The sequence below is a fragment of the Gopherus flavomarginatus genome, chromosome 1, assembly GCF_025201925.1.
Source record: "Gopherus flavomarginatus isolate rGopFla2 chromosome 1, rGopFla2.mat.asm, whole genome shotgun sequence".
NCBI classification, from domain to species: domain Eukaryota; kingdom Metazoa; phylum Chordata; order Testudines; family Testudinidae; genus Gopherus; species Gopherus flavomarginatus.
Genome location: NC_066617.1, coordinates 130,198,001 through 130,223,517, shown reverse-complemented (window position 1 = coordinate 130,223,517; position 25,517 = coordinate 130,198,001). Strand labels below are relative to the sequence as shown.

The following is a 25,517-nucleotide window of genomic DNA, read 5'->3' as shown; positions in this document are numbered from 1 at the left end:
TATATTTTGTCAAGTTTCAAATTTCTTGGTCAAGGTTCAGACCCCCAGCCAGCTCTCCTCCCCACACCCCTGCCAATTGCCCCCCCCACTCCCCAATCACTCGTTGGCTCCCCACCCCCCCACTCAAAGACCATATTTCTCTAAACTGAAAATGGGACACATAGGGTTGGCCTGCACCGCCTGGTGTTGCTGTTCTTCCCCCATCCCCAACATTCCTCTGTGCCCCCAATTGAGCCAAGTAGCAGAGATGGGGGCAGGGGGGAAGAGGACTGGGTATGGACTAGGATCTAGGCAACAAAGCAGAGTGTGAGTGTGTGGGAGTACTTTTAAGCTCAGAGCCAGGAGGTGAAGCTATTGGACTATGATCCAGCTAGTGATGCAATGCCCCTTTGTGGGCTGGGATAGCAGAGGGGCAGGAAGGAGGCACTGGGTAGTGGGAGGGACCAAGGAGACTCCAGATACCAGCCCTAGAGAGATGGTGGGAGGCTCGGATGTGGCAGAAGTGGGTGACTGGAGGCAGACTGGGGAAGGAAAGAGGCCAGTTGAGGATGGAGAGGGGCTGGAGAGGGCTCTGGGGATTGGCCTAGAAGGACGGTGGGTGGGGAGGACACGAGGGTGAAAGACTCTGGAGATCACTTGGGAGCAGGAGGCATGGGAGGGAGGGAGTCAGTCCCCAGAATGAGGGGCTGGGTGTGATCGGGGAGGGGTGGGGGTATTGGTCCCTGGAGTGAGGGGCTGGAGGCAGGGTGGGGTAGGGTCGGTCCCCGGAACGAGGGGCTGGGGGCAATCAGGGTGGGGGGCTGGTTCCTGGAGCAAGCGTCTGGGTGGGGGGCAATCTGGGCACAGACTGAGAGGGGTAGTGGGAGGAGGTGGTGGACAAAATCCCCATGGGTGGTAGTGGTGCTGGCACCTAATCTACCTCAGTCCAATGGAGACTGGAGGTCTCCTCCAGGTGCAGGAGCCAGTTATCTCCATCAGCAGCTGAGCAGCTCCTCCAAGCAGCAGCTGCTGCTCTTCCTGGCCTCTTGGTGGGGAGGCTGATTGCTATTACTCCAGTAATCAGAGTTTGTGTCCAGTCAGGAGTATTGACCAGACATGGACAGGTCCCCTTTTTGACCAGACTTTTTGGTCGAAAACTGGACACCTGGCAACCATACTCCAGCCCCGGCTCAGCTGCAGCCTCCATTGAAAAGCATCTGGGTGGTCTGGATTTGTCCTCGGGTCCACCTATTGACTACCCTTGGTGTAATCCAGTGGTAATACCAGCATGTAGAGCTTTCAGATTCATTTTTAAAACTTCACTTCATTTGAATGCCTATCTGAGTTCTTTTCCTTTTTGTACAAGAAACCCAACTCTAGCTGCTTCTTTGAATTCTTGCTCATGTTGATTCCATCGTAGGTGTGCGCGGGCCCAGCTGTGGTGCCTTCTGGAGTATTGCACTCATGCTGTGGTATATCAGGCTCCTCCTGCCCTGTGCCCTCTCAGTTCCTTCTTACTGCTCATGGTGGTCAGTTGGAGTGCCTCTGTTCCTTGCTTCGCAAGCTGTCAGAGTTTTTTTCCTCATATCTCAGCCTTGTATAGATAGCTGTAAATAGTTCAATCATTTGTTAGTTAAATAGATGTTAAGGATTTAGTTAGTGTCCTGGAGCATGAGGCGACAAGCACTTTGCCCCAGGCAGGGCATGCCCCGGTCTCCAGGTTTTAAGCCCGGCTAAAGGTGAAACAAGACAAAGCAACTGTTACCCTCATAGCCCCAGTGTGGCCTTGTCAACATTGGTTTGGCATGCTGCTGAGTCTTTTGACAGCCACCCAGCTGCAGCTGCCTCTTCAGCCAGATCTGCTGTTCCAGAACCACGACAACCTGCTGCATCCGAACCTGGCAACACTGCACTTGACAGATTGGCTACTGCGTGGCTAAGTATGGACGAACAAGAGTGCTCTGCTGGTGTCCAACAGGGCCTGCTGGGCAGCAGAAAACCCTGCACCATGGCTACCTACATGGCGAAGTGGAAGAGGTTCACGTGTTGGGCCTCTGATGCTGAAGAGGCCCTGCTGCAGGAGATCCTGGACTATGTGCTGCATCTTAAGATCCAGGGCCTCTCACTATCTTTGGTCAGGGTACACCAGGCGGCCATTTTGGTGTTCCACCCTCCATTTCAAGGCAGGTCAGTCTTCGCCCATCCCATAACGGCACGGTTCCTGAAAATTCTGGAGCGCCTGGATCTGGTTCCCCCTTGGGACCTGAATCTTGTGCTGTCAAGGCTCATGGGTCCCTCTCTTTGAACCTTTGGCTTCCTGCTTCTCTCCTGGAAGGTTGTCATCTTGGTCGTTATAACTTCGACCTATAGGGTGTCCGAGATCAAGGTGCTCACATCAGAGCCGCCTTATGTGGTCTTCTGTAAGGACATGGTCCAGTTGCATCCGCACCCAGCTTTTCTGCCCAAGGTCGTCTTCCAGTTTCATACTGGTCAAAACCTATACTTACCAGTCCTTTGTCCAAAGCCTCATGCGATGGATGAGGAACGCAGGCTCCATACCCTGGACATCAGATGGGTGCTGGACTTGTACATAGATAGAACCAAGCTGTTCCATAGGGCAACACAGTTGTTTGTTTCTGTTGCAGACAGGATGAAGTGTCGCCCAATGTCTGTCCAGATAATCTCGTCTTGGATCACGGCCTGCATCCGCTACTGTTATGAGCTGGAAAGGGTGCCCCCACTGGCTGTTGTGACGGCTCACTCGACTGGGGTGCAGGCATCATCGGCGGCCTTCCTCGCTCAGGTGCCGATCCAAGAAATTTGTCAGGCTGCAACCTGGTCATCCATCCACATGTTCTCATCGAATTATGCGCTGATCCAGCAAGCTCAAGATGATGATGGCTTTTGCAGAGCAGTGCTCCAATTTGCAAGACTGTGAACTCCAAGCCTACCTCAGAGGATTCTGCTTGAGTCACCTACAATGGAATGGACATGAGCAAGCACTCAAAGAAGAAACAATGGCTACTCACCTTTTTGTAACTGTTGTTCTTCGAGGTGTGTTGCTCATGTCCATTCCATTACCCGTCCTCCTGCCCCTCTGCTGGAGTTGTCGGCAAGAAGAAACTGAGAGAGCGCAGGGCCAGCGGTGCCTGATATAGCGCAGCCCTCCAGAGGGTGCCACAGCCAGCCCTATGGATACCGCTAAGGCAAAAATCTCTGATCGAGCCCATGGGTGTGCACACACCTACAATGGAATGGACATGAGCAGCGTATCTTGAAGAACAGTTACAAAAAGGTGGGTAACCATTTTATTTTACCCAAAGGTGTGGTGGATGTAGAAGAAACCATAGAATGCCTTGCGAATTCAAGGTTTTCCCTAGTCTGTCCATTTTGTCCTTTGTATTGCTGCAGTGTTGTCACTCAGTTCCTGCTTTGAATTAACATGCAATTCAGGATTGACTTTGCAGCTGTCTGTTGTGTTCAGCTCTTCACTCATGCCTGACTACTTACTTATATGCCTTTAAATGCTCCAAAATATCGAGACATAAATACTTAAACACACACAAATACTTAAACACACAAAAATCATGGAGTTCCATGATCAAACTTTAGTCTTATTGATTTTTTTCTAGATATAAAATAATGGATTTTAGCAGTAGTAGCTCAAATGTATTGTATTAGGGAATTGTACCTTAAGGACTTACACTGAAATACAAAATCATCACATTTCATGCAATAGGTCACTTCTAAAATAGTTTACTTGTTTAACAAGTTGACTTTTCCACAGATCATTCTTGACATGCTGCTTATCTTTTAAACTGAAACCTTGAAAGCTATGTATACTACTAGTGCCTGGCTGTTCTGTAGCAGTGGAAGAGCACTCTGTGTACTACCTGTAGAGTCTGTTTCTGTGGTTTCTCCCTTAATTTTAGACTTAGTGGCAAATGGATACAGTCATCATGGGAGAGTTTGGCATTTTTAGAGGCAGGGAGATAGAATGTAAGCCTTCAGTTGGCACAAATATTAAATCAGCATATTGCTTCTGATATTGCCAGTGGTTCACTTTACTCTTAATTTCCTTGCTGATATCCAGGGCGCAAAGCTTTAATGTTTATGCTGTTTGTGCAGAACAGCTGTATTTATTCACATAAGCAATAGGTCCTTCAATGGCTGTTTCCTTGCAGACCCATAAGCTTGACCATAAGAGAATTTTGGTGCTCTCACTTTTTAGAGAGAATTAAAAAAGGTATTCTGCTGCCACCTTCCTAAGCCTTATTTTGTTTATGTATCAAAGTTAAAGGTTTTTCTTTATGCCTCTCAATTGATGCACTACCATGTTTTGATAAGGCACAGTGAATTTCCCTCCCTTCTTCATTGTGGGGGTTGGGAGTAGAAGCTCCCTGTGAATGAGGAGAGAGGAAGGGGAGGTACTGAAGATTGTGGAGGCGGCTCCATGCAGGGAAGGAGGATCCTGGGTGGGTTCTTACCTGCTTCCTGGCCCATTCCAGCTTCTCTGGGTTTCATTCTCTGCTCCCCAGCCCAATTCTGGGCCTTATGGCTGCTGTTCAACCTTCTGGATCCTGCTTCGTGCTTCCTGGCCTGATCCAAATCCCCACCACAGCTGTTTGGGCTCTCTAGGTCCTGATCTTGGGCCCCATAGCTGTTACTCCACCGCTTGCGTCCTTCTCGCATCAACCCTTCCAGGTGAGTTTATGCAGAGGCAGAAACCTCCACAATATTTCCCCTGTGGGGGACTACTCCCTTCCCTCCTGGCACCTCTGGGCTTTATAACTGTTTTTAGAACTAGAAACAGACAAGGTGAGGGGAAAAAAATAAACAAGAATTAGGTCTACTGTAAAACTGTAGGTTAAACATATGTCAAATATAGGGTATTGGAAAAGAAAAATGTATGTACCAGACTATAACATACTCCAGGGAAATTCTGCACAACTGTGGCGCAGCAGAAAAATGCCCTCCCCCCCCCCCCCCGGCAGATTCCACAGGCTTCCTTGCAGAAAATGGTTTCTGTGGGGAAGCAAAGAGTACCTGCCACAGTGCAGACCCGTCTGTTCAGGTAGCTGGGGGGGGGGAGAGGTAAATCACTGAGAGGAGGTGGTCTGGGGATGCCCTGGCCACCCAGGGACATTAGTCCCAGCTGCGGGGTGGGGGTAGGGGGAGGACGGAGATGAGTCCCATTCCCTCTTCCTTGCACTGAGCAGCCGGGGCTGGGTCAGATCAAGCCCCAGAACCTTCCTCTGGCTGCAGGATGCTCTGCACCATGGGGCTTGGGGGAGGGGAGGCTCAGCTGGGGGGTTGTGTGCGGGATGGTCCGGATGCACAGCGGTTGGGCGGACAGGGAAGCAGCTCCTTGTACTGTGACCCCTCCCCCCACCCATGCACCTGGACACGCCCTCCTCCGTATCATGAGCCCCCCAAACCCCACTGTGCCAAGCTTCACTCCTGCGTCAGGAGCCCGCCCCAACCAGCTGCACCCCTCCCCTCTGAATCCTAACCACCTTCATCTGGACTTCCCTGCAGAGTCCCATTCCCCCTGCACCAAGCCCCTGTGCATCCAGGTCCCCCCCCTGCATCCATATCCCCATCGAGGTGCCTGCACCCAGATTGCACCTGGTACTCTTGAGGGAATTCTGCACCAAAAAATTTAAAGTTCTGCATATTTTAATTGTTAAAATAACACAATAGAATCACACCATTTTCAATTATTTTGGTAATTTATTTCAAAATACCTGTCAGCAAATAATTGAAAATGGTGTGATTCTATTGTGTTATTTTGACAAATAAAATATGCAGAATTTTAAAATATTGTAGGCAGAATATTTTATTTCTTTGTTGCAGAATATTTAATTTTTTTGGCTCAGAATGCCCTCAGGAGTATATAACAAGGTTAAAAAATGAACTAGATAAGTTTGTGGAGGATAGGTCCATCAGTGGCTATTAGCCAGGATGGGCAAGGATGGTGTCCCTAGCCTCTGTTCGCTAGAAGCTGGGAATGAGAGACAGGACAGATCACTTAATGCTTACTTGCTCAGTTCATTCCCTCTGGGGCACCTGGTATTGGCCACTGTCAGAAGACAGGATACTGGGCTAGATGGACCTTTTGGTCTGACCCAGTATGGGTATTCTTATGTTAGCAGTTTTCTACTGTGAACCACTAGTGCTTTGAAAAGAGTTTGCTGGCTCCTTCTTGTTTCCAGCCGTAATATCACATCATATTAAGACAGCTAAAAATATTTGAAATCTTTTTTTTCCAGTGACTTCCTATTCACAATCTGAGATTTCTGCTAAGTGGTTAGAGAGCCCCCAATACTAACAGTTTTATATAGAATCAATACTTGTATGCTGAACAAAATATGCCAAAAACAACTAAGTGAACAGAAACTATAACTTACCTATATATACCTATGATTATCAGTTGCACCAACTGCCTTTCGCCTGGTCTTAGTTCAAGTGACCACCTCAGGTTAAAGCTGTTAAATACTGAGTGGCTTTCATAGTGTTGGGCCTGGTTTCAGAGGCTGGGAGAAGTATGGATGTCCTCAGGACTCCAGCAGGGATGCATAGATCCCTCTGAGTGGATGGCAAGGGAAAGAAGAGAACAAATCTAAAAATAAAGTTGAAATATTTAAAGTCTTTTTTGTTCTCATTGCATACACAACTGATGAACTGCCTTAGTATAACTTAATTTCAACATTAGATATTATGCTGCTGATTAGCTTAAACTCTCATTAGCTTCTTTTGCATTCATTTTGCAGGAGTGGTCTGCAGATTTCAATCGTACTCTCAGTAGAAGAGAGAAGAAGAAGGCTTCAGATGGAGTGACTCTAACTGGTGTCAACCAGACAGGAGATCAGGCTTCGCAGCATACCAAGCATAGCAGGTAGAACTTTTTTTATGTCCGTGAGAGACAAAGGCTGAAATAATAATATGAAAGAATGGTATCTTGAAGTACATTAGGTGGATACAGGTCAGAAATTTCACTACTCACCTAGGTAAAGGAACTATGGTTCTCTTGTCTCAGAACAGGACTTGGTGGTTTGCAATATTTCTGTGGATAGGGAGCAAACAGAAAAGTCCTTAAATTTCAGCTTTTTGAAAGGGTTTGTGTGCCTGCAAGCTCATTGAATACTTCGGTTTTATCTTATTTTTGTGGTGGTCAGCATAGTTTTATCTGTCCTTCAGCCTGGAATTGGAAGAAACCAAACTTTAACTGAAACTGAACTTTCTCTTAGGTGGCTTTTTGTGAATTTAAGTAAAAAAATGGGTTCTGTCCGTTCCAAATGACTATATTAAATAGATATATTGTCTGCTTTGACAGCTCATTACTATAATAGTCAAATTACGCTGAGAGATCTACTGAGCTTTTTGATAAATCTGGAGACTTTTAAGTCCTTTGCAAATCCTTCACAGCTTAGAGGGAAAAAAGTATTATACTTAAGGGTATAATATTTATGTGTAGTGCTTTTTGAGGGCCCCTGTACTGTTCTAAGGGACCCAACCAATGTGCTTGACTGGAGCAGGGTAACTGCTAGGTAGCTCATTTTTTAGTGTGACACTAATTAAATATACATACGAATCCATGAGCTGATAGGGTCACCTTAATGCTTTTTCTCTCCCAAATAGCCATCTTAGTGTCCCGAGTAATACAGTGCAGTCATTACAATCAAGTTACAATCCCTTTGAAGATGAAGATGATACGGGGAGTACTGTCAGTGAAAAGGAGGACAATAAAATCAAAAAGTTGGTGAAAGAACGTTTTTTAAATTGTTTTCACACTTGCTCTTTCTCTATCCAAGGTTTCCAATTTTGGGTTTCTACAAAGGCACCATATTGTAGAATGCATGGCAGTTCTTAGGAGAAGTCATATAAGCAACATTGTAAACCTAACTTTTCTTTTTCTAACAGAGATTGTGTATGTTGCCTTAATCTTCTCTGGTTTGAAACTATACTGAGGTTATTGGCAGTTGGTAACACAACTTACTAGTTGCTTTTGTTCTCATTTAACTGTCCTAAAATATGTGAACTCTGACAATCTGTTGTGAAACTACTGCTGGAGCTTTTCTGCTGTGTGTACACTCACTGGACAAGTCCACTTTTAAGACTTTCTCTCCACTTAATACTGTCTCAATTACCTGTTTCATTGTACCAGTCCTGGTGTGTCATATTATGTGCATGTCATGTGCACACTTAACAGTTGCCTTTTCTTTAACTATAAAAAACTACTGGCTCTAAAAGTATTGTTCTAGAACAGTGTTTCTCAACTGGTGCATTGTGACCTGTGGGAGGTCACAAAAAGCAATTAGGTGCTTGAGAGGCACTGAAAATTTTAAATCTGAAGCAAAGAAAATCTTGCCTCCCTACTACCTCTGCACACCCTCATCTTTCAAAGTCAAGTGTTCTTTGTCTCTCTCAACAAACAAATAATATAGACTTACCACTTTTTACTCTTTTATAGTAAATATAAGGGGTTGCAAAAAAAATTGACTTTATTTAAAGTGTCACCAACTTAAACATGTTAAGAAACACTACCCTAGAAATATAAAATTTTGAAAAATTAGCTCTGATGTATAAACCATTAAGTTTATACTTAACTAGATAAGACTAGTATTATGGTGTTGGTGTATGTAATCTCAGTTAATGTTTTAAAATAAACTACAATTTTAAATTGCTTTTAGTGTTAGCAGCTCTGAGAAAAACCAAAGCTACCCTACAGAATGGTCTGATGAAGAGTCTAGCAATCCGTTTTCTTCCACTGATGCAAATGGAGATACAAACCCATTTGATGAAGATGCCTCCCCTGCCATGGAGGTGAGAGTACGAGCACTGTATGACTATGAGGGCCAAGAGCATGATGAACTCAGTTTTAAGGCTGGTAAGTTTACTTCATTCACTTAAAATGTTTGTCAGAAAGGGAAACATGAGGAAGTACCAGAAGAATGTGGCTTTCTCACCTCTTCTGGGTACTGTGAGAACTGGGATTTTTACCAACCAACATTTCAGCTCTAAACCAAGTCTCACATTACACTAGAGGGTTTATCTACAAATGATCCATCTTCCTGTCTACAAACATCTCTTCATCCTAGAAGTGTTAGCAGTGCCTCTCATACCTTGCAGGTGCAGGGAGCACTAGCTGCCAGGAAGGAAGCTTTCTTGAAGTGAAGGGGGATATTGTGAAACTAATTATCTCTTCTTCATTGGGATGGTAGCTGCTGCTACTACTTGGTCGTCCCCCTAGTATCGCCAACCCTTGAAAATCAAAAATCGCAAGACTTTGCCAAAAAAAAAAAAAATTAAAAAAAAAATAATCACAAGATGAGTGTGAATCATGACGTTTTGGGGCGGGAGGGGAGGAGTTTGCTCTGTCTTTTTAAACAGCTCTAACCGGAAGTACCCTTTTTCCTTCCTGCTTCCCCACTGTGCACATTTTTAGGTTAAAAATTTAACATTAAATATGTGCACAGGCTAAGAAAGTTTTCTTCCTCTTCCCCCTAGCTGGGAAAGACAATTTTCCCCCATCCTCCTCCTCCTCCTCTGTCACCCTCTATCCCAAATGCATCATAACCCCCTTTTAATGGGGTCACCAGGGCCACTGCTAGACTTGCTGAAGCCCAAGGCCCACTGTGCAGGGCTGAAGCCAAAGCCCAGTGGCTTCTGCTCTGGGCAGTGGGGCTTGGACTTCGGGTTCAGCCGCCCAAGGCTGAAGCCCTCAGGCTTCGGCTTCAGCCCTCCATGGCGTCGTGTAGTAATTTTTGTTGTCAGAAGGGAGTGCAATGAAGTTTGAGAACCACTGCTCTATCTTCTGAGGTCATCCTTTGGGTATACTCTCTCCAGATGTCTCCCGTGCTTGCTGGGGTACTGCTGTCCACTCCTGAGCCATGAGCCCATCCCAGCAACAAAAGGAAGGTTGGAGAATGTAGCTGAACTTGCAGGGAACTGCAGTGTGGGAGACATGCTCTAGTCCACTTTCACCCCAACACACACACAGACAAATGGCTCACTTGCTTTGGTTAACAGTGCAGCACTTTAAGCAGATGGGTGCAAGCTGGAGGTGCTGCTGACTCTGGCTGGGGTTCTTTTCTGGTATTTCCTGCAGCTGTGCTAACCTGGCAAGGTGATTTCTTGTTCGTTCAGCACAGGAGTGGAGAGCTTGAAGCACTGCAGGAAGAACCTAAGAGCAGTAGCCTTCGGTGGTGGCAGGTTGAACTGTATCGGAGCTACTAGTTCAGGCTGTAAAAACCAACAGCTGGTGCGGCATCCAGGCCTGTATTTTTACAATCAGCTCAGTCAGAATTCCTGAGATGATTGCTGTTGACTTGTGAGCAGCTTCTAAAAAAGATGCAGAATTACAGCTTGCAAAAATGAGACTTGGCCATCTTTCTTCCCATTCCCTCAGTGTCTGCTTCTTCCCTCGGTGCCTGTGTGTGGCCCTTTATTCATTCTTTGATGGCTCACTTGGTGCATTAGGTTACAAATGGGAGGAATGAGATGAAGTTAAAAATTTGGAAAGCTTCTGTTTTTTCTAATTTCAAGTTAATCAAATCTTATTATGTTCAACTACAGTGAATACAATGAGTACATAGCTGGGTTGTTCTTGCTAAAATGTGCAGCTATAAAATAGTTAATATTGATGCTAACTAGTGGCCATTAGTTAACCCCCTCCTCTCAGGGAGATAGGAAGTTTTCAGAGCTGCTGTTTCAAACTGTTTGTCCCCAGTTTCAATTAAGGCTGTTAAGACATATTCAAAATAGAAACGTTGGACTGGAAAAGACCACCTGGGTTATAGAGTCCAGTTACCAGCTATCATAGGCAACTACATCATATAACCCCATTGAACTTTTCAAGCTCCATCTTAAAACTATTTAGGTTGTTGGCCCACACTAGTCCTGTTGGGAGGCTCTTCCAGAACCTCACTCCTCTGATGGTTTGGAACTTTCTTCTAATTTTCAACCTAAATCTGTTCATGGCCAGTTTATACCCCGTTGTTCTTGCACTGACATTACCCTTTACCTGAAATACTCCATCTCCCTTTCTGGCATTAACTCCCTGATTTATTTATAGAGAGCAGTTGTATTCCTTTTTAATCTTTTTTTTTGCTAGGCTAAATAAAACAATCTCTCTTAGTCTCATCTCACAACATAGGTTCTCCATTCCCCTGATCCATCCTTGTAAGTCTTCTCTGCACCTGTTCCAATTTGAATTCATCTTTCCTGAACATGGGTAACCAGATGAGGTTCTACTGGTGTCTTGTACAATGGCATTAATATTTCGCCATTCTCTACTGGAAATATCTCACCTGAGACACTCTAAGATTGCAGTTGTCTTTTTCATAGCCACATGACATGTGGTGGCTCATAGTCATCCTGTGATCAGCGAATTCAACCAGGTCTTCTCTTCTGGCATTTCCAAATGAGACCCCAGCTTACAGCAGGAATTTTTGTTGTTCTTCGAGTGCTTGCTCATATCCATTCTAGTTAGGTGTGCGCGCACCGTGTGCATGTTCGTTGGAAGATTTTTACCCTAGCAATACTCGGTGGATTGGCTGGGCGCCCCCTGGAGTGGTGCCGCCATGACGCCGGATATATACCCCTGCCAACTCAACCGCCCCTCAGTTCCTTCTTACCGCCCGTGTCAGTCGTTGGAACAGTGGAGTGCGGTTTTACTGACCTCCACCTCCCTAGCTACTTGTAGTTCTCTAGTTACTTTGTTGTGTATATAGTTATAGTTAATTTTTGTTGTCCATAGTTAGTGTATAGTTAAGAGGGGTTCGGGGATTAGCCCCTTCCCCGCACCCGGTGCCGGAGCCCATGGCCGGTTCACCGGGTTTCAAACCGTGCTCGGCCTGTAGTAAGCTGATGCCGACAGGAGATCCACACAATTCCTGCCTTAAGTGCCTCGGGGAATCTCACTTGACAGATAAGTGTTGCATTTGCAAGGCTTTTAAGCCGAGAACAAAAAAGGAGCGGGGCTTTCGGCTAAAGCAGCTCCTCATGGAGGTGGCTCTTACCCCTCCGCCTTCGGCACCGAGCACTGGTCAATCGGTGGGCAGAAGCACCTCCTCGGCACTGGACCGCGCCGGTACTGCCAAGGCCTTTCGGCACCGGCCGTCGCCGGCACTGAAGTCGACTCGGCACCACTCCCTCTCCCTGAGGTCGAGAGAGCCTAAGACTCCTGCTGCTTCCGTGCCACCTGCACGACAGCCAGAGAACTCGTCTAAGTCGTATCGCCTGGCACCGACACCTGCCACAGCACCGACGACGTTGGCACCGTCGATTCCAGTCCCATGAGGGCCGTTGAGTCCGGTGCCTGTCAGCTCCCCGGCACGAGCCGTGGTTGAGTTTACTATTCCATCCATGCCGGAGACATTCTCAACGGTGAGGAATCTGATTGCCATGACAGAGGTGATGCTGCCTCAACCCCCGGCACCCGGTGCGGGTAATACAGTCTATCGGCAAGCCTGCCTTGATAAGACCATCCTCTGCGGCACAGCAGAGCGGCACTGTTCATGATCATGGTCCCGCAGATGTTCCAGGTCCCGTCAGCGCTCCCGACGCCACTTGCAGTCCTGGTACCGTTCTCCTCCTCGGTACTGGTCGTACTTGCAGCACTGGTCGGTATCCTGTTCGCTGGCCCGCTACTCTCGGCACCGTTCCAGCTCCTGGCACCGCTCCAGGCACCGTGACTCCCGTAGCCGCTCTCGACTTCGAGCCTCGAGATCTCAGTCGACCTCCCAGCACTGCTCTGGTCGCAGGTCCCGATCTTGTTCCCAGTACCGGTATGCCTCCCGGTACTGGTCCCTGGTGCCGAGTAGCGCAAGGTCCACTAGAGACAGAGACTCTGCCCAGGGCTTTTCAGCACCTCCATGGCCATCCAGACACGCATCAGTGTCCTCCCACACAGACAGCTCTTACGCTCAGGACCGCGTTTCTCATGTGCCCACCAGAGTCTTCCAAGAGACCCAGGCCCAGGACCAAGGACCCCATCAGTGGTCTTTCTGGACACCTTGGGCATACCACCAGGCCCAAGGCCTACCAGTAGTTCCGTCCCGCTCTGTCTCATCAGAGCACCGAGTGCCAGAGGCGACGGTTAGCCGTCCCCCTCCGACTGCCGTGGACGAAGCCCCAGTTCACCCACTGGACTCCCAGGTTCCACTGGAGCAGGAGGTCGCCCAAGAGCAACAGGCCACACAGGACCCGCTCGTCGCCAGCATCTCCTCTTCCTCTTCTATAGATGAGGCGGTGGCAGGAACATCCTCCTCGAGCCCTCCTCCAATCGACCTGAGAGCCCATCAGGACCTCCTAAGGAGGGTAGCACTCAATATGAACCTCCAGGTGGAGGAGGACCCAGTAGTGGACATTCTATCGGCAGATGCCCCCACTAGAGTGGCCCTACTATTTATTCGGACCATCCAGGTGAATGCCGATACTATATGGCAGTCCCCAGCCTCTATCCCTCCTGCGGCCAGGGGAGTCAAGTGTAAATATATGGTGCCCTCTAAAGGGTACGAGTACTTGTATGTCCATCCTCCTCCCTGCTCACTAGTCTTCCAGTCCGTTAATGAGAGGGAATGCCACGGCCAGCAGGCACCAGCCTCAAAATCAAAGAAGGCTATGCGAGGTGTACTTGGCAGGGGCCTACCGCTCCGGGTGGCAAATCAACAAGCCTTGCTTAGCCGCTATAATTATAACACCTGGGTGGCAGTGGGTAAGTTTACGGAGCTTCTCCCTCAAGACTCCCGCCAAGAGTTCGCTGCCCTCTTGGAGGAAGGGAAAAAGGTGGCCAGAACTTCCCTCCAGGCCTCGTTGGATGCAGCAGACTCAGCAACCAGGACTCTGGCCTTGGGTGTTGCCATGAGGCGCATCTCATGGCTTCAGGTTTCAAACCTCCCACCGGAGCTGCAGTATACCATTCAGGACTTACCATTTGATGGTAAAGGCCTCTTCTCGGAAAAGACTGACCCCAGGCTGCAAAGCCAGAAGGACAACAGGGTCATAATGCACTCTCTCTCGGCGTGCATATGTCGGTGACCCAACGCAGGCCTTTCCGTCCCCAGCCTCACCGCCCATACTCTGTGCCTAGACAAAGACAGGACTTTGGCAGGCGGTGCGGCCGAGGTGGTCGCAGATGACCGTCAGGACCCCAAGGTGGCCAAAATCAAGGTCCCTCGAAACCACCACCGGGACCAAAGACGAACTTTTGAAGGTGCGCCCGAGGGCGGCCTACCAGTTACAGGCCAGGATCCCTCTCCTCCCTTCTCCAACCGTCTCTCCTACTTCCTCCCGGCGAGGTCCCAGTTAACTTCAGATCGCTGGGTCCTATGCACGGTGGACGATGGGTACTATCTCCAATTTATTTCAACCCTGCCCTCCCACCCTCCAACCCTGTCCCTCTTCAGGGACCCCTCTCACGAGCAATTCCTCTTACAAGAGGTGCAGATGCTCCTCGCCATAGGAGCTATAGAGGAGGTACGGATGGACGAAAGGGGCAAAGGGTTTTACTCCCGTTATTTCCTGATCCCCAAGTCGAAGGGGTCTCAGACCTATCCTAGACCTGTGAGGACTCAAGCAGTTTATGATAAAGTTGAAGTTCCTCATGGTATCCCTGGGGACCATTATCCCGTCCTTGGATCCTGGAGACTGGTATGCCACCCTCAATATGAAGGATGCGTACTTTCACATCGCCATCTTTCCTCCGCACAGGAGATACCTCCGCTTTGTAGCCATTCGTCAGCACTTCCAGTTTATGGTCCTGCCGTTCGGCCTTTCTGCAGCCCCAAGGGTATTTACAAAGTGTATGGCCGTAGTCGCCGTCTACCTCCACCGACATTGGATACACGTTTTTCTGTATACACGTTTTTCCGTATCTGGACGATTGGCTCATCCGAGGGGCCTCCGAGACACAAGTCACTCAGCATGTGGGCATCGTCAAGCACCTATTCACACGTCTAGGCCTGAGGATCAATTTAGAAAAATCCACTCTGGTTCCCTCACAGAGGTTAAACTTCATAGGAGCTATCCTGGACTCCAATCTAGCCAGAGCCTGCTTACCACAGCCGCCGTTTCAGGCGATGGCAACAATCATCCGAGGTCTACAGAATTTCCCGACGACCTCAGCTCGCACTTGTCTCGGTCTCCTGGGTCACATGGCTGCCTGCACGTTTGTAACCAAACACGCCAGGCTCTGTCTCCGTCCTCTCCAAGTTTGGCTCAACTCGGTATACCACCCGGGCAGGGACCCAATAGACACGATAGTCACCATTCCCCTGAGCACTCTAGGCTCCCTAGAATGGTGGCTAACTCCCTCCATGGTGTGTGCAGGGATGCCGTTCCATCTGCCCCAACCGTCAGTGTCCCTGATGACAGACGCGTCATCTCTCGGCTGGGGTGCTCACCTCGGTCACCTTCGTACTCAAGGCCTTTGGTCTTCTCAGGAGCTGGCATTACACATAAATGTCTGAAAACTGAGAGCAGTTCGCCTGGAGTGCCAGGCGTTCCAGCAACAGTTGCGAGGCCGTTGTGTCTCAGTGTTTACAGACAACACAACGGCTCCCTGTTCTACATAAACAGGGAGGGACACAGTCCTCCTCCCCTTTGTCAGGAGACCATCCAACTCTGGGACTTTTGGATAGCTCACTCGATAGATCTGGTAGCGTCCTTTCTCCCAGGCGTTCGGAACACTCTGGCGGATCGACTCAGCAGGTCTTTCCTGTCTCAGGAGTGGTGGATCTGCCCGGATGTTATGCATTCTGTTTTCCAGACGTGGGGATTTCCCCACATAGACCTGTACGCTTCCCGCGAGAACAGGAAATGCCAGATGTTCTGCTCCTTCCAAGGTCTCTCCCCGGGATCGATCTCGGACGCTTTCCTGATGCTGTGGAAGAGCCAGCTCCTTTATGCCTTCCCACCATTCCTGCTGGTTCACAAGGTCCTGCTGAAACTCCACAGGGACAGAGCGTGCATCATCATGATCGCTCCAGCATGGCCCAGGCAGCACTGGTACACCACGTTAATCGACCTGTTGATAGCCAACCCAATTACCCTGCCACTCCACCCAGACCTCATAACTCAGGACAATGGCAGGCTTCGCCACCTGGACCTGCAGGCTTTTCACCTCTCGGCGTCGCTGCTGCATGGCTAAACCAGTCAGAGTTTATGTTGCTCTGAATCAGTACGACAAGTTCTCTTGGGTAGCAGGAAGCCTTCCACCCGGTCAACGTACCTGGCCAAGTGGAAGCGTTTCTCCTGCTGGTGCGAAACGCTTAATCTTACTCCCACTGAGGTCCCGATCCCCTCTATTTTGGACTACCTCTGGTCTCTCAAACAGCAGGGCCTAGCAGTATCATCACTGAGGGTACACTTGGCAGCCATCTCTACCTTTCACCCAGGCGAAGGTGGTCGTTCTGTGTTCTCACACCCTATGGTTTCGAGGTTCCTCAAGGGCTTGGAGCACTTATACCCTCAAGTACGCCACCCAGCCCTGACCTGGGACCTCAGCCTAGTTTTAACCAGACTTATGTCTCCCCCATTCGAGCCGTTAGCAACCTGCTCGCTACTATACCTGTCTTGGAAGACAGCTTTCCTCGTAGCCATTACATCGGCCAGACGAGTCTCTGAGCTTAGGGCTCTTACGGTGGATCCGCCGTACACTGTGTTCCACAAAGACAAGGTGCAGTTGCGACCACACCCGGCTTTCCTCCCTAAGGTGGTTTCAGCCTTTCATGTTAACCAGGACATCTTTCTCCCAGTCTTCTTCCCGAAGCCACACTCAACGCGACGGGAGCAACAATTGCACTCCCTGGACGTCCATAGAGCAGTCGGATTTTATATTGAGCGGACAAAACCGTTTCATAAAACGCCCCAACTCTTTGTCGCGGTAGCAGACTGAATGAAAGGCCTACCTGTTTCCTCTCAGAGGATCTCATATGGGTGACGGCATGCATCCACACTTGTTATGATTTGGCTCATATTTCCCCAAGCCACATCACTGTGCATTCTACCAGAGCTCAGGCTTCATCTGCCGCCTTCCTGGCTCATGTACCTATCCAGGAGATATGTCGCACAGCTACCTGGTCCTCAGTCCATACCTTTGCTTCGCATTATGCTCTGGTTCAACAGTCAAGAGATGATGCAGCCTTTGGCTCAGCAGTTTTGCATTCTGCCACATCTCACTCCGACCCTACCGCCTGGGTAAGGCTTGGGAATCACCTAACTGGAATGGATATGAGCAATCACTCGAAGAAGAAAAGATGGTTACTCACCTTTGTAACTGTTGTTCTTCGAGATGTGTTGCTGATATGCTTTCCAAACCCGCCCTTCTTCCCCACTGTCGGAGTAGCCGGCAAGAAGGAACTGAGGGGCGGTTGGGTCGGCAGGGGTATATATCCGGCGCCATGGCGGCGCCACTCCAAGGGGCGCCCAGCCGACCCACCGAGTGTTGCTAGGGTAAAAATCTTCCAACGAATGTGCACGCGGCACGCGCACAACTAACTGGAATGGATATGAGCAACACATCTCGAAGAACAACAGTTACAAAGGTGAGTAACCGTCTTTTATTAATCCTAAGTGCATGACCTTGCACATCTTTATAGACAGTGCATCCTAAGTTTGTGTCATCAGCGGATTTCTTAAGCACACGTACTTTCTGTGCCAAAGTCCTTAATGAAAATACTAAATGACATCAGTCCCAAGGTCACTCCTGGAGGCACTCCACTAGTAACTTCCCTTCAGCCCAACAGTTCTGCATTCCGCGCAACCTATTGTCATCTCTTCTTTAACCATTGTTTCATCCACTTTACTGTGCTTGTATTAATCCCATTCTTTGCCAGTTTAATTAATAATTTACCATGTTGTTCCATATCAAAAGTTTTACTGACGTCCAGATTACATCTACTGCATTTCCCTTGTCTAAAAAGCTAGATATATTTTCAAAGGTAGATATCAGGCTAGTCTGGCACAACTTACCTTTGATAAACCCGTGTTTCATTTTGTCCCAGTTTTCCATTTATCTGTAGAAAAAGGCTCTCTCTGATCACATAATCATATCTCAATATTTTCAAACAAATTGGGGCTACCGAAAAGGTGAGTAGTGTTCTGGTTTGCTTTAAACTCCGTCCTGATAAGGGAACAGCAGTAGCAAGACAGACCAAGCTCTTATTTATTCCTCCCTGGAATCAACAGGAGCCAAAAATTGCTATTCATCCACAGTGGATTGTGGCAACTTCTGCCCTCCTCCTGCTTACCCAGCCAACATGGAGTTGTTCTAATCCCTTTGGAATACAGCAAGTAATATGTCAGACAAGTGATAGATGCTATATTCCAAGGGATTAGCACAGTAGAGCCTGTCTACAGGAAAATGAAGCAATGTTTATGTACTGGGATGTAGTGGTTACCTTGGAGTCAGGCATTCTGGGTTCTGATCCTAGCTGTGTGATTTTGGTTAAACTATTTAGCTCTGCTGTTCTCAGAAGAAAATAATCCTTAATGTGGCTAGTGCTTACCTACATTAAAAGAGACCTAGACAACCTGTTTGTAGACACTTAAATATCCATATAGGAAAGATGTTTAAATAAGTCCATATTATAGTTTAATATATCATTTACATCAGTCCTGGGTTTACACTTGGAAGGGGCCCATTACGGACCCATCTAATCCATCCAGGTCTGGCCCCTCTCCCAGGGCAGTCAAGTGCCCAGGCCTTGCTGTATGAGAGGCTCTCAAGCAGCAGGTCCCGCTTGCCTGTAGAGGGCTCACTGCCCAGCAGCCAGCTCTGCCATGTGGTCTGGGCAGTGCTGCTGGCTGCAGGGCTGGTGGGCACAGACAGGCTCTTGGGAGACACGTCCCAGGTGTCTGCCCTGTTTCCCAGTGTGGCTCCAGCTGTGAGTGGTCTCTCCTGTGTGCCACTTGCAGGGCCCCACCTGCCTCTCCAGGGCCAAACTGCATGGGACTGGTGCAGAGGCTGAGCCAGTCTTAGCCAGTGGGGCGGGGGGGGAGAGCATAGGGGGCTTGGCTGGGCCCTTCCAGGCAAGTGGGTCCTGAAGGAGCCTGTCCCAGGCAGGACCCACTTCCCCTCTATCCTGGCTGATAGCCACCACTCTCAAAGAGCAAGAGAGATCACCACCCTGGGACCGGCCCTGGCTGTGCTGCTGGCTCAGTCCGATGGAGCTGAGGGGTGGGGTATAGAATGGCTACCATAAGGAATTACAGGTTTTGTGCAACAGTATTAGAATGAGTGAGACTTATGTTATACTGAGCATTTGAAACAGAAGTTTCTTGAGGCGATGTCACAGCCATGTATCAACTTCTAACTGTGAATCTGGGACCACAACACCAAAAATTAAATCCCAACGTCCATTATGTTTGTTTAAAGAAGAATGTAACAAAAAATAACGTAGGGTAGAAGATATTTATTTTCTTCACAATATATCCAGTAGGTATACCAGTAACCTACCAGTATATTTTAAAGAAAGAACATGTCTTAGCACATTTTGCTAAATCTTGTAGCTTTTTGCTTACATGCCTTTGTAGCAATTTTTTATGTATAGGGGAAAATTGTGTACATTTACATGGCTGTAAATCTCATTAGTGTAAAAAAAGTGTCATTTTTTGACCTGGTAGAGGTAGTTATGCTTCCCAAAATTAGCCTTTTCCATCCATACTCTCTAGAAAGGTAGGGAGTTAATACTAATTTATGTAATTCTTAAAATTGTATTTTCATTTTTGGTAAAGCAAAGTGTTAACTTTTCGAAATGTCAGCATTATAATACTTCACTTCTATAAAACTCCTATCATCCAAGTATCTTAAAGTGCTTCATATCATATGTGAATGTTTATAAAATGGGATATTTTTTGCTAAAATCAAAGTGATGGTAAAGAGTAGAGTTAGGAAGCATTTATGGTGGGGGTGGGTAAGGAAGAAGGGTAGGTATCTAGAATAGTTGATGCTATGTTATTTTCTCTTATTACCAAAGTGGTGGTGGTTGTCAGTGTGAAATTTATTTTGCAGGGGATGAGCTAACTAAAACGGAGGATGAAGATGAGCAAGGTTGGTGCAAAGGACGTCTGGATAATGGACAAGTTGGCTTATACCCAGCAAACTACGTAGAAGCAATCCAGTGACAAAGGATTAAGTGATTCTGGAAGTACTATAATAACTTTGAAAGCCAGTACCGAATACGTTGCTCACAATGAGGGGAACTGAATGATGTATAGAATGTATATAGTTCTTTTTAATGCAAGGGAATGATGGATTGATATTGACTTTGTGGTGATTTAGAGACAAAAGCTAGATTTGGCAATTTGAAAACAAAATTGTAATTTGTACACAATGGAAGACAAAAGGGTCGGGTTGAAAAATATAGTACAACAAGGAAATTCCTCTTTAGCTTCTTTCCTGTCTATTCTGTATTGCTATGTTTTTTGCATTTTCTATTCTGGTGCCCTAATCCATGCTGGGTGTTTGGCTTATCCTGATTTTCAGTTAATCAATTGTTTTAAGTGACCTTCAGTAATTTTCAACTTGAATTTTTAAGACTATTGTCATTGATTTTCTGTTTGTTCTTAGCAATGTCTGAAAGATGCAGTATTTTTTTATTTAAATCCTGTGTAGGCAAGCACCTTTTTTTTAAATGCTTGGATTTTTCAATTAATACTTAAATTATGACCGATTGATTCACCAGTCAAGTGAATGAGAACTTTCCATGTTGTAATGTTAATCTTTCCATGCTGTCATCATGGATTAAAGTTGTAAAACAAGTATTGTATTTAATAAATGTCTGTTACAGAAGATTGTTTTGTAGCAGATATATCTGCATATATTATGGTTGGGTTTCTATTGTGAATGCTATTTATGCATTTTGACGTTTAAATGTGAGTTTCCCAAATAGATCGTAAATTGCATTCTAAAAGCAAAAATAACATAGAATATTTAAAACTATTTCAATTATACTCTTGCTGAGCAGTTTACCCTCTATAAATTATTAATGATTTTATCAGTGATTTGGAAGGTTAAACATGTATGAAGACTAATTTTCAAGCAAAGGAGTCTTTAAAATAGACTAAATTGCTTTTTATTAAGAGGCTCTTTATGTTGTGTATATGTATATATAATCTGATATTCAAAAAAATTTAAAGAGCATGTCTACTGTTAATTTTGCGAGCCTTCTGTTGATTAGATTTAGACTCTGCTTGAAAGCTTAAATTATAGGCCTATTTAAATCTGCATTGTTGTTATTCCCTATTAGTTGTGCTGTATCACAGAGCAAGGATTCTGTGATTCAGATTCTCAGAAATATAGTAAATACAACAGTATATTCTAAATCTGTATTGGTTGGTAAATTGTGGATCCAAATATAAACTAGCTTTAGTAGTCCCTATGTGGATTATTGTAGCAGAACACTGTCAAGTCTTCTACATCTTGTTTGCAGCTACAACTCAGTCATATGTAACAGTGTCAAACAGTATACATTTGTGACATTTAACAGCTGGGTTATACATGTTCTAGCAGGTTTTTGTCTTTAAAAATAATCTAAATCTTATCAGGTGAGTCAAAATGCCATGTTAGGAAGCTACACTGTAATCAAATTAAGAAATCTATTTTCATGTAATTAAAACAACATAGGTGTTCTTTAGCTATACTATTTGCTTTTTGAGATCATAGAGATATATTTAGTCAACATTTCTAATGAGTTGAAATGTACAGGTTTAGGTAGTGGATGTATGTATGTGTCCGTCCTAAAAATTTACCAGCATATTTGCTCATTCACAATATAAAGACTAAACAAAAACTGTCAAGAATTTGGGGTCTTGGTCTCTGTATTCTAAAATATTTTAGAAAATTAATAAAATCTGTTAATCTCTTAAATATACACAATGAACCTCTTACTTCCTAGTGGAAAATGAAAATTTAGCTGTGAAGCAAATATTCTATGCATTTCACTGCAACTTGAGATGAATAACCAAAATTGCATTGAGTCTATGAAATCCATAAACTAGTGTATGATGTGAACAGACGCCTGTCTCCTTCCTAAAGAAGGAAGCATGGCACCAGATTTAGACTGTATTGGCAAAAGCTTGTAATGAAACATTTGTAGAAGGGGAGAGGGTGAAATATTGCTTCAGTCTATCTACAACTGTCTACAGCCCCAGCACTCACGTGCACACCCCTTTTGGGAGAGAAACCCAAAACAATACTGTCTTGCACTGTACAGAAAAATCTGCACAGCGCAAGCTCATAAAAAACTGCCTTCTTCCTCAATGTGAAGAGAGGTGTGCATGACTTCTCCCCTCCATTAGATATTACATTAACTGAGTTTAATAATAAGTTTATTAACTACAAAAGGTAGATTTCAAGTGGCTAAAGGGATAGCAAATGAACAAAGCAGATTACCTTAGTAAATAAACAAAACATGCAAACTAAGCTTGACACACTAGACAGATAGGATACAAACTAGCAAATTCTCACCCTGTGTGATAAACAGGCTGGCAGATTTTAAGGCATAAGTTGTCTTGGCTTTCCCAGGTTTTCATACACAGGCTAAAGTTTCTAGCTTGGGACCATCACTTCTCACAGTTCAGCCTTTGTTCCTCAGGTCTGGTGTTGTCATTGTCCTTCTTTTATATCTTCCCCTTATATCTTATAACTTGCCTGAAAGCTTTTTTGCTGTGACCTGGGTCAAACAGCTCTCATTGTATAGAGCTATCTGACCTGTGTCAAACCGCTCCCATTGTGTAGACCTATCTCGCAGTTCCTGGGGTAAACCTTGTGTGCATTTCTTCAATAAGCCACTACCATTATTTGGCCTCATCCAGCGTAGCACATTTGAAATACAGAAACATGGTCAATATTATCAGCTTCAGATACAAAAATGATACATGCATACAAACTGGATAAACACATTCAGTAAATCATAACCTTTCCAATGATACTGTACATGAGTCATCTTGCATAAAGTACACCTCAGTTATGTCATCTATATCATAAGCATATTTCCATAAAGAATATGGAGCGTAATGTCACATCTGTCTACAGCACAGGTGATGTCTAATGCTGTTTTCCGTCAAGGGGTGTGTGTGTTTAATGAAGTTAGTTGAACACTTCAAGATTCAAACAATACATTACACAAGATCTTTCTGCCTTTCACTAAAAAGCTTTCATGGTATCTGCTTAAAGATGTCAGAAAAATGAATGTGCTGGAAGAAAAATGACAAATTTCCTTTCTATAAAAACTTTCCAGGGTGACAATTGCTTGTCAGAAAATTATGTTGGTATTGGCAATAGAGATTTAACAAGCAAGTCCTATTTTCAAATACTTTGGACTCCTTTGTTACGCTCCAGCTATGCAGTGCTGCTGAGTGGGAAATCCAATCCCACTAACTCAAATGGCAATGAATTTGATCTCATTTTTGTTTTTTAGTAGACCTTTGTCAACCTGGTACAAAAAACTGTCAACTATGCATCTCTGTTTAAGAGTATAGCAAGATATTGAGAGCGAAGACTGAGATGTATTGATAGATCAATATTGAGAAATTTGATCTGACCACTTCTCATGAGGTGTATGCAGTATGGTTTACTTCTACAGCGCTAAATTAACAATCCCTAAAACGGAGATGAAGGTAGAACTCTCAGTTCTTTTGTAGATTTTTTTTTTTTATCCCCAGCCCCCTTAACACCTGCTCCTTTCAAAATCCTGAACTATGTCAGGAAACTATTTTGTCCTAAGACTCTGTGCTCTATCTTCAGTGTTTTGAAATTTATATATCGCAACTATGGGTACTCTGAACACTAGAAAAATGTTTGGTTGTTACTATGTTTAACTTTTAAAACCACATTTAAAATTTTAAAACTAGATGAGACTTGATGTGCATTAGGAGATTAGTTATAAATTTTAACAGGTATTTACAATGATCATTTAACATGGGCTCTGGCAGAAGCAGTCCTTCAAAACCCCATTCAAAGGTTTCCCCGTGGTTTCAAGTTCATCACACTCTTTGCAGCAGTGTAGATGGGGAGGCACAGCTTTGGTGATTAGTCATATAGGATATGTACTTGGGTACATACTCACACCCTTCAGGCATGTCTTTACTCGCCTATGCCATGCCTCACGATCTACACTTCTATTGATACCTATGTTGGGGGTGGGGGGTATGCGTGTATGTGTTCTAAATGCTGTTGAAAGAAATGTGAAGTGTAGATGTACCTTTAGTAAACATTTACACTGATATGCTCTCTTAGCTAAGATGCTTATGAAATATTAGTAGGGTTAACATAGTAAAACTACTTTTGCTTTAAAGCCAGAAGCTGGACTAGTACCATATTGATATCTTTTCATCCTAAGTAAGTTCTTTTTTCATGACATTGGCAAAGCAAAGTGAAACTAGTTTTATGACTACAGTTATTAGGTCTTCTCTAACACTAATGGGAAATCTCCCTGAGTCATCAGTGTATCTGTTTTTACACTGAAACTCTTATATTACATGAATTTTAGGTTCCTTCAAAAACCAGCGTTTGTATTAGCTATATAATACAATAAAATATTACGGACAAAGGGGAGGAGAGGGAAGAGGGGCTGAGAAGAGAAAAAAACCTTCTACTATCAGCAGCTCTGAACCTGCTGCAAGTTGGACTCCTGATAGTAGGGTTTCCTCTTCTCTGCTGGCTGCTGCTGCCTCCTTTATTTATTTATTTATTTTTTAGGTGGTGAAGTTAGTTTTCAGGCCATACAATCCTTTTCTTTAATCTTCCTGACTCACTTCTGAAATAGAGCTCTTGGCCAGGGGCGCCTTCTCTTTCAAACTTTTCTTCTTTGGCAGACCTAATAGCAGTCAATGTATGTTCATGTCAAAACATCAGGGGACTTGCTGAACATGTCTAAAATAATCATACCTAGTGATCAATCTAAGAGTCACAGATTCTGCCTTTGAGCTCAGAGATGGCAATGAAATGGCTAATGCATTATTCAAGAGTTGTTAGAAATGGTACTTTCTTTTTTTAAACTTATCTCCTCTTTGGACTTGGGAGTAGCCCCTCCTCTGGTTCTGGAACCTAAGTAAGCTTCTATGACTCAGTTGCTATAGTGGAGCAGGTCCTTAATGTGCTGACTTCTGGCAGTTCACCTGCTAGTGTTGTGTATGCTTGTTCTTGCTAGGAGTCAAGGCTCCTTTGGGCTTGATATGTCGTTGGAGAGATCCAAAGCTCCATAGGGCTCAAACAGTCTGAAGTCTACTGAGGAAACAGGCTTGTTGTCTTCCCCTTGGTGGGGCCGTGAGTTGCTAGTTATTCTGGCACTCATGTTTGATCTCTTTTTGCTGTTGCTTTTGTCTGCCTACTGTTTTCTCAAAGGTGAATGGACAAATTTAGTGCTGAGTTGCCTCGCAACAAGCATTAATTGGCAGCAGAAAGTCAAGCCCACTACCTACCATGAGTTAGACCAGCAGTTCTCAAATTTCATTGCACTGCGACCCCCTTCTGACAACAAAAATTACTATATGAACTGGGGGCAGCTGGGAGGCGGGCAGTCCCGGGCAGT

The 25,517-nt window shown here is 45.5% G+C and overlaps 1 protein-coding gene and 1 long non-coding RNA gene across 6 annotated transcripts in view; one reads left to right on the top strand and one right to left on the bottom strand.

Moving 5' to 3' along the window:
• Window positions 1-21,853, top strand: part of PACSIN2 (protein kinase C and casein kinase substrate in neurons 2) — a 141,447-nt gene extending 119,594 nt beyond the window's left edge. For 3 of the 4 annotated variants that reach the window (XM_050919789.1, XM_050919805.1, XM_050919781.1), the window contains 4 exons: window positions 6,753-6,877; window positions 7,621-7,737; window positions 8,673-8,869; window positions 19,997-21,853. In XM_050919789.1, coding sequence (XP_050775746.1) covers window positions 6,753-6,877; window positions 7,621-7,737; window positions 8,673-8,869; window positions 19,997-20,109 — 552 coding nt within the window. In that variant the 3' untranslated portion in view covers window positions 20,110-21,853. The remainder of the gene's footprint in view (window positions 1-6,752; window positions 6,878-7,620; window positions 7,738-8,672; window positions 8,870-19,996) is intronic. The other variant, XM_050919798.1, reaches the window with a different exon arrangement.
• Window positions 1-25,517, bottom strand: part of LOC127032686 (uncharacterized) — a 62,604-nt gene that overhangs the window by 27,995 nt on the left and 9,092 nt on the right. Inside the window, exon 2 of one of the 2 annotated variants that reach the window (XR_007768866.1) lies at window positions 6,986-7,045. This is a non-coding gene — a long non-coding RNA (uncharacterized LOC127032686). Of the gene's footprint in view, window positions 1-4,466; window positions 6,747-6,985; window positions 7,046-25,517 lie in introns of those variants that run through there. The other variant, XR_007768871.1, reaches the window with a different exon arrangement.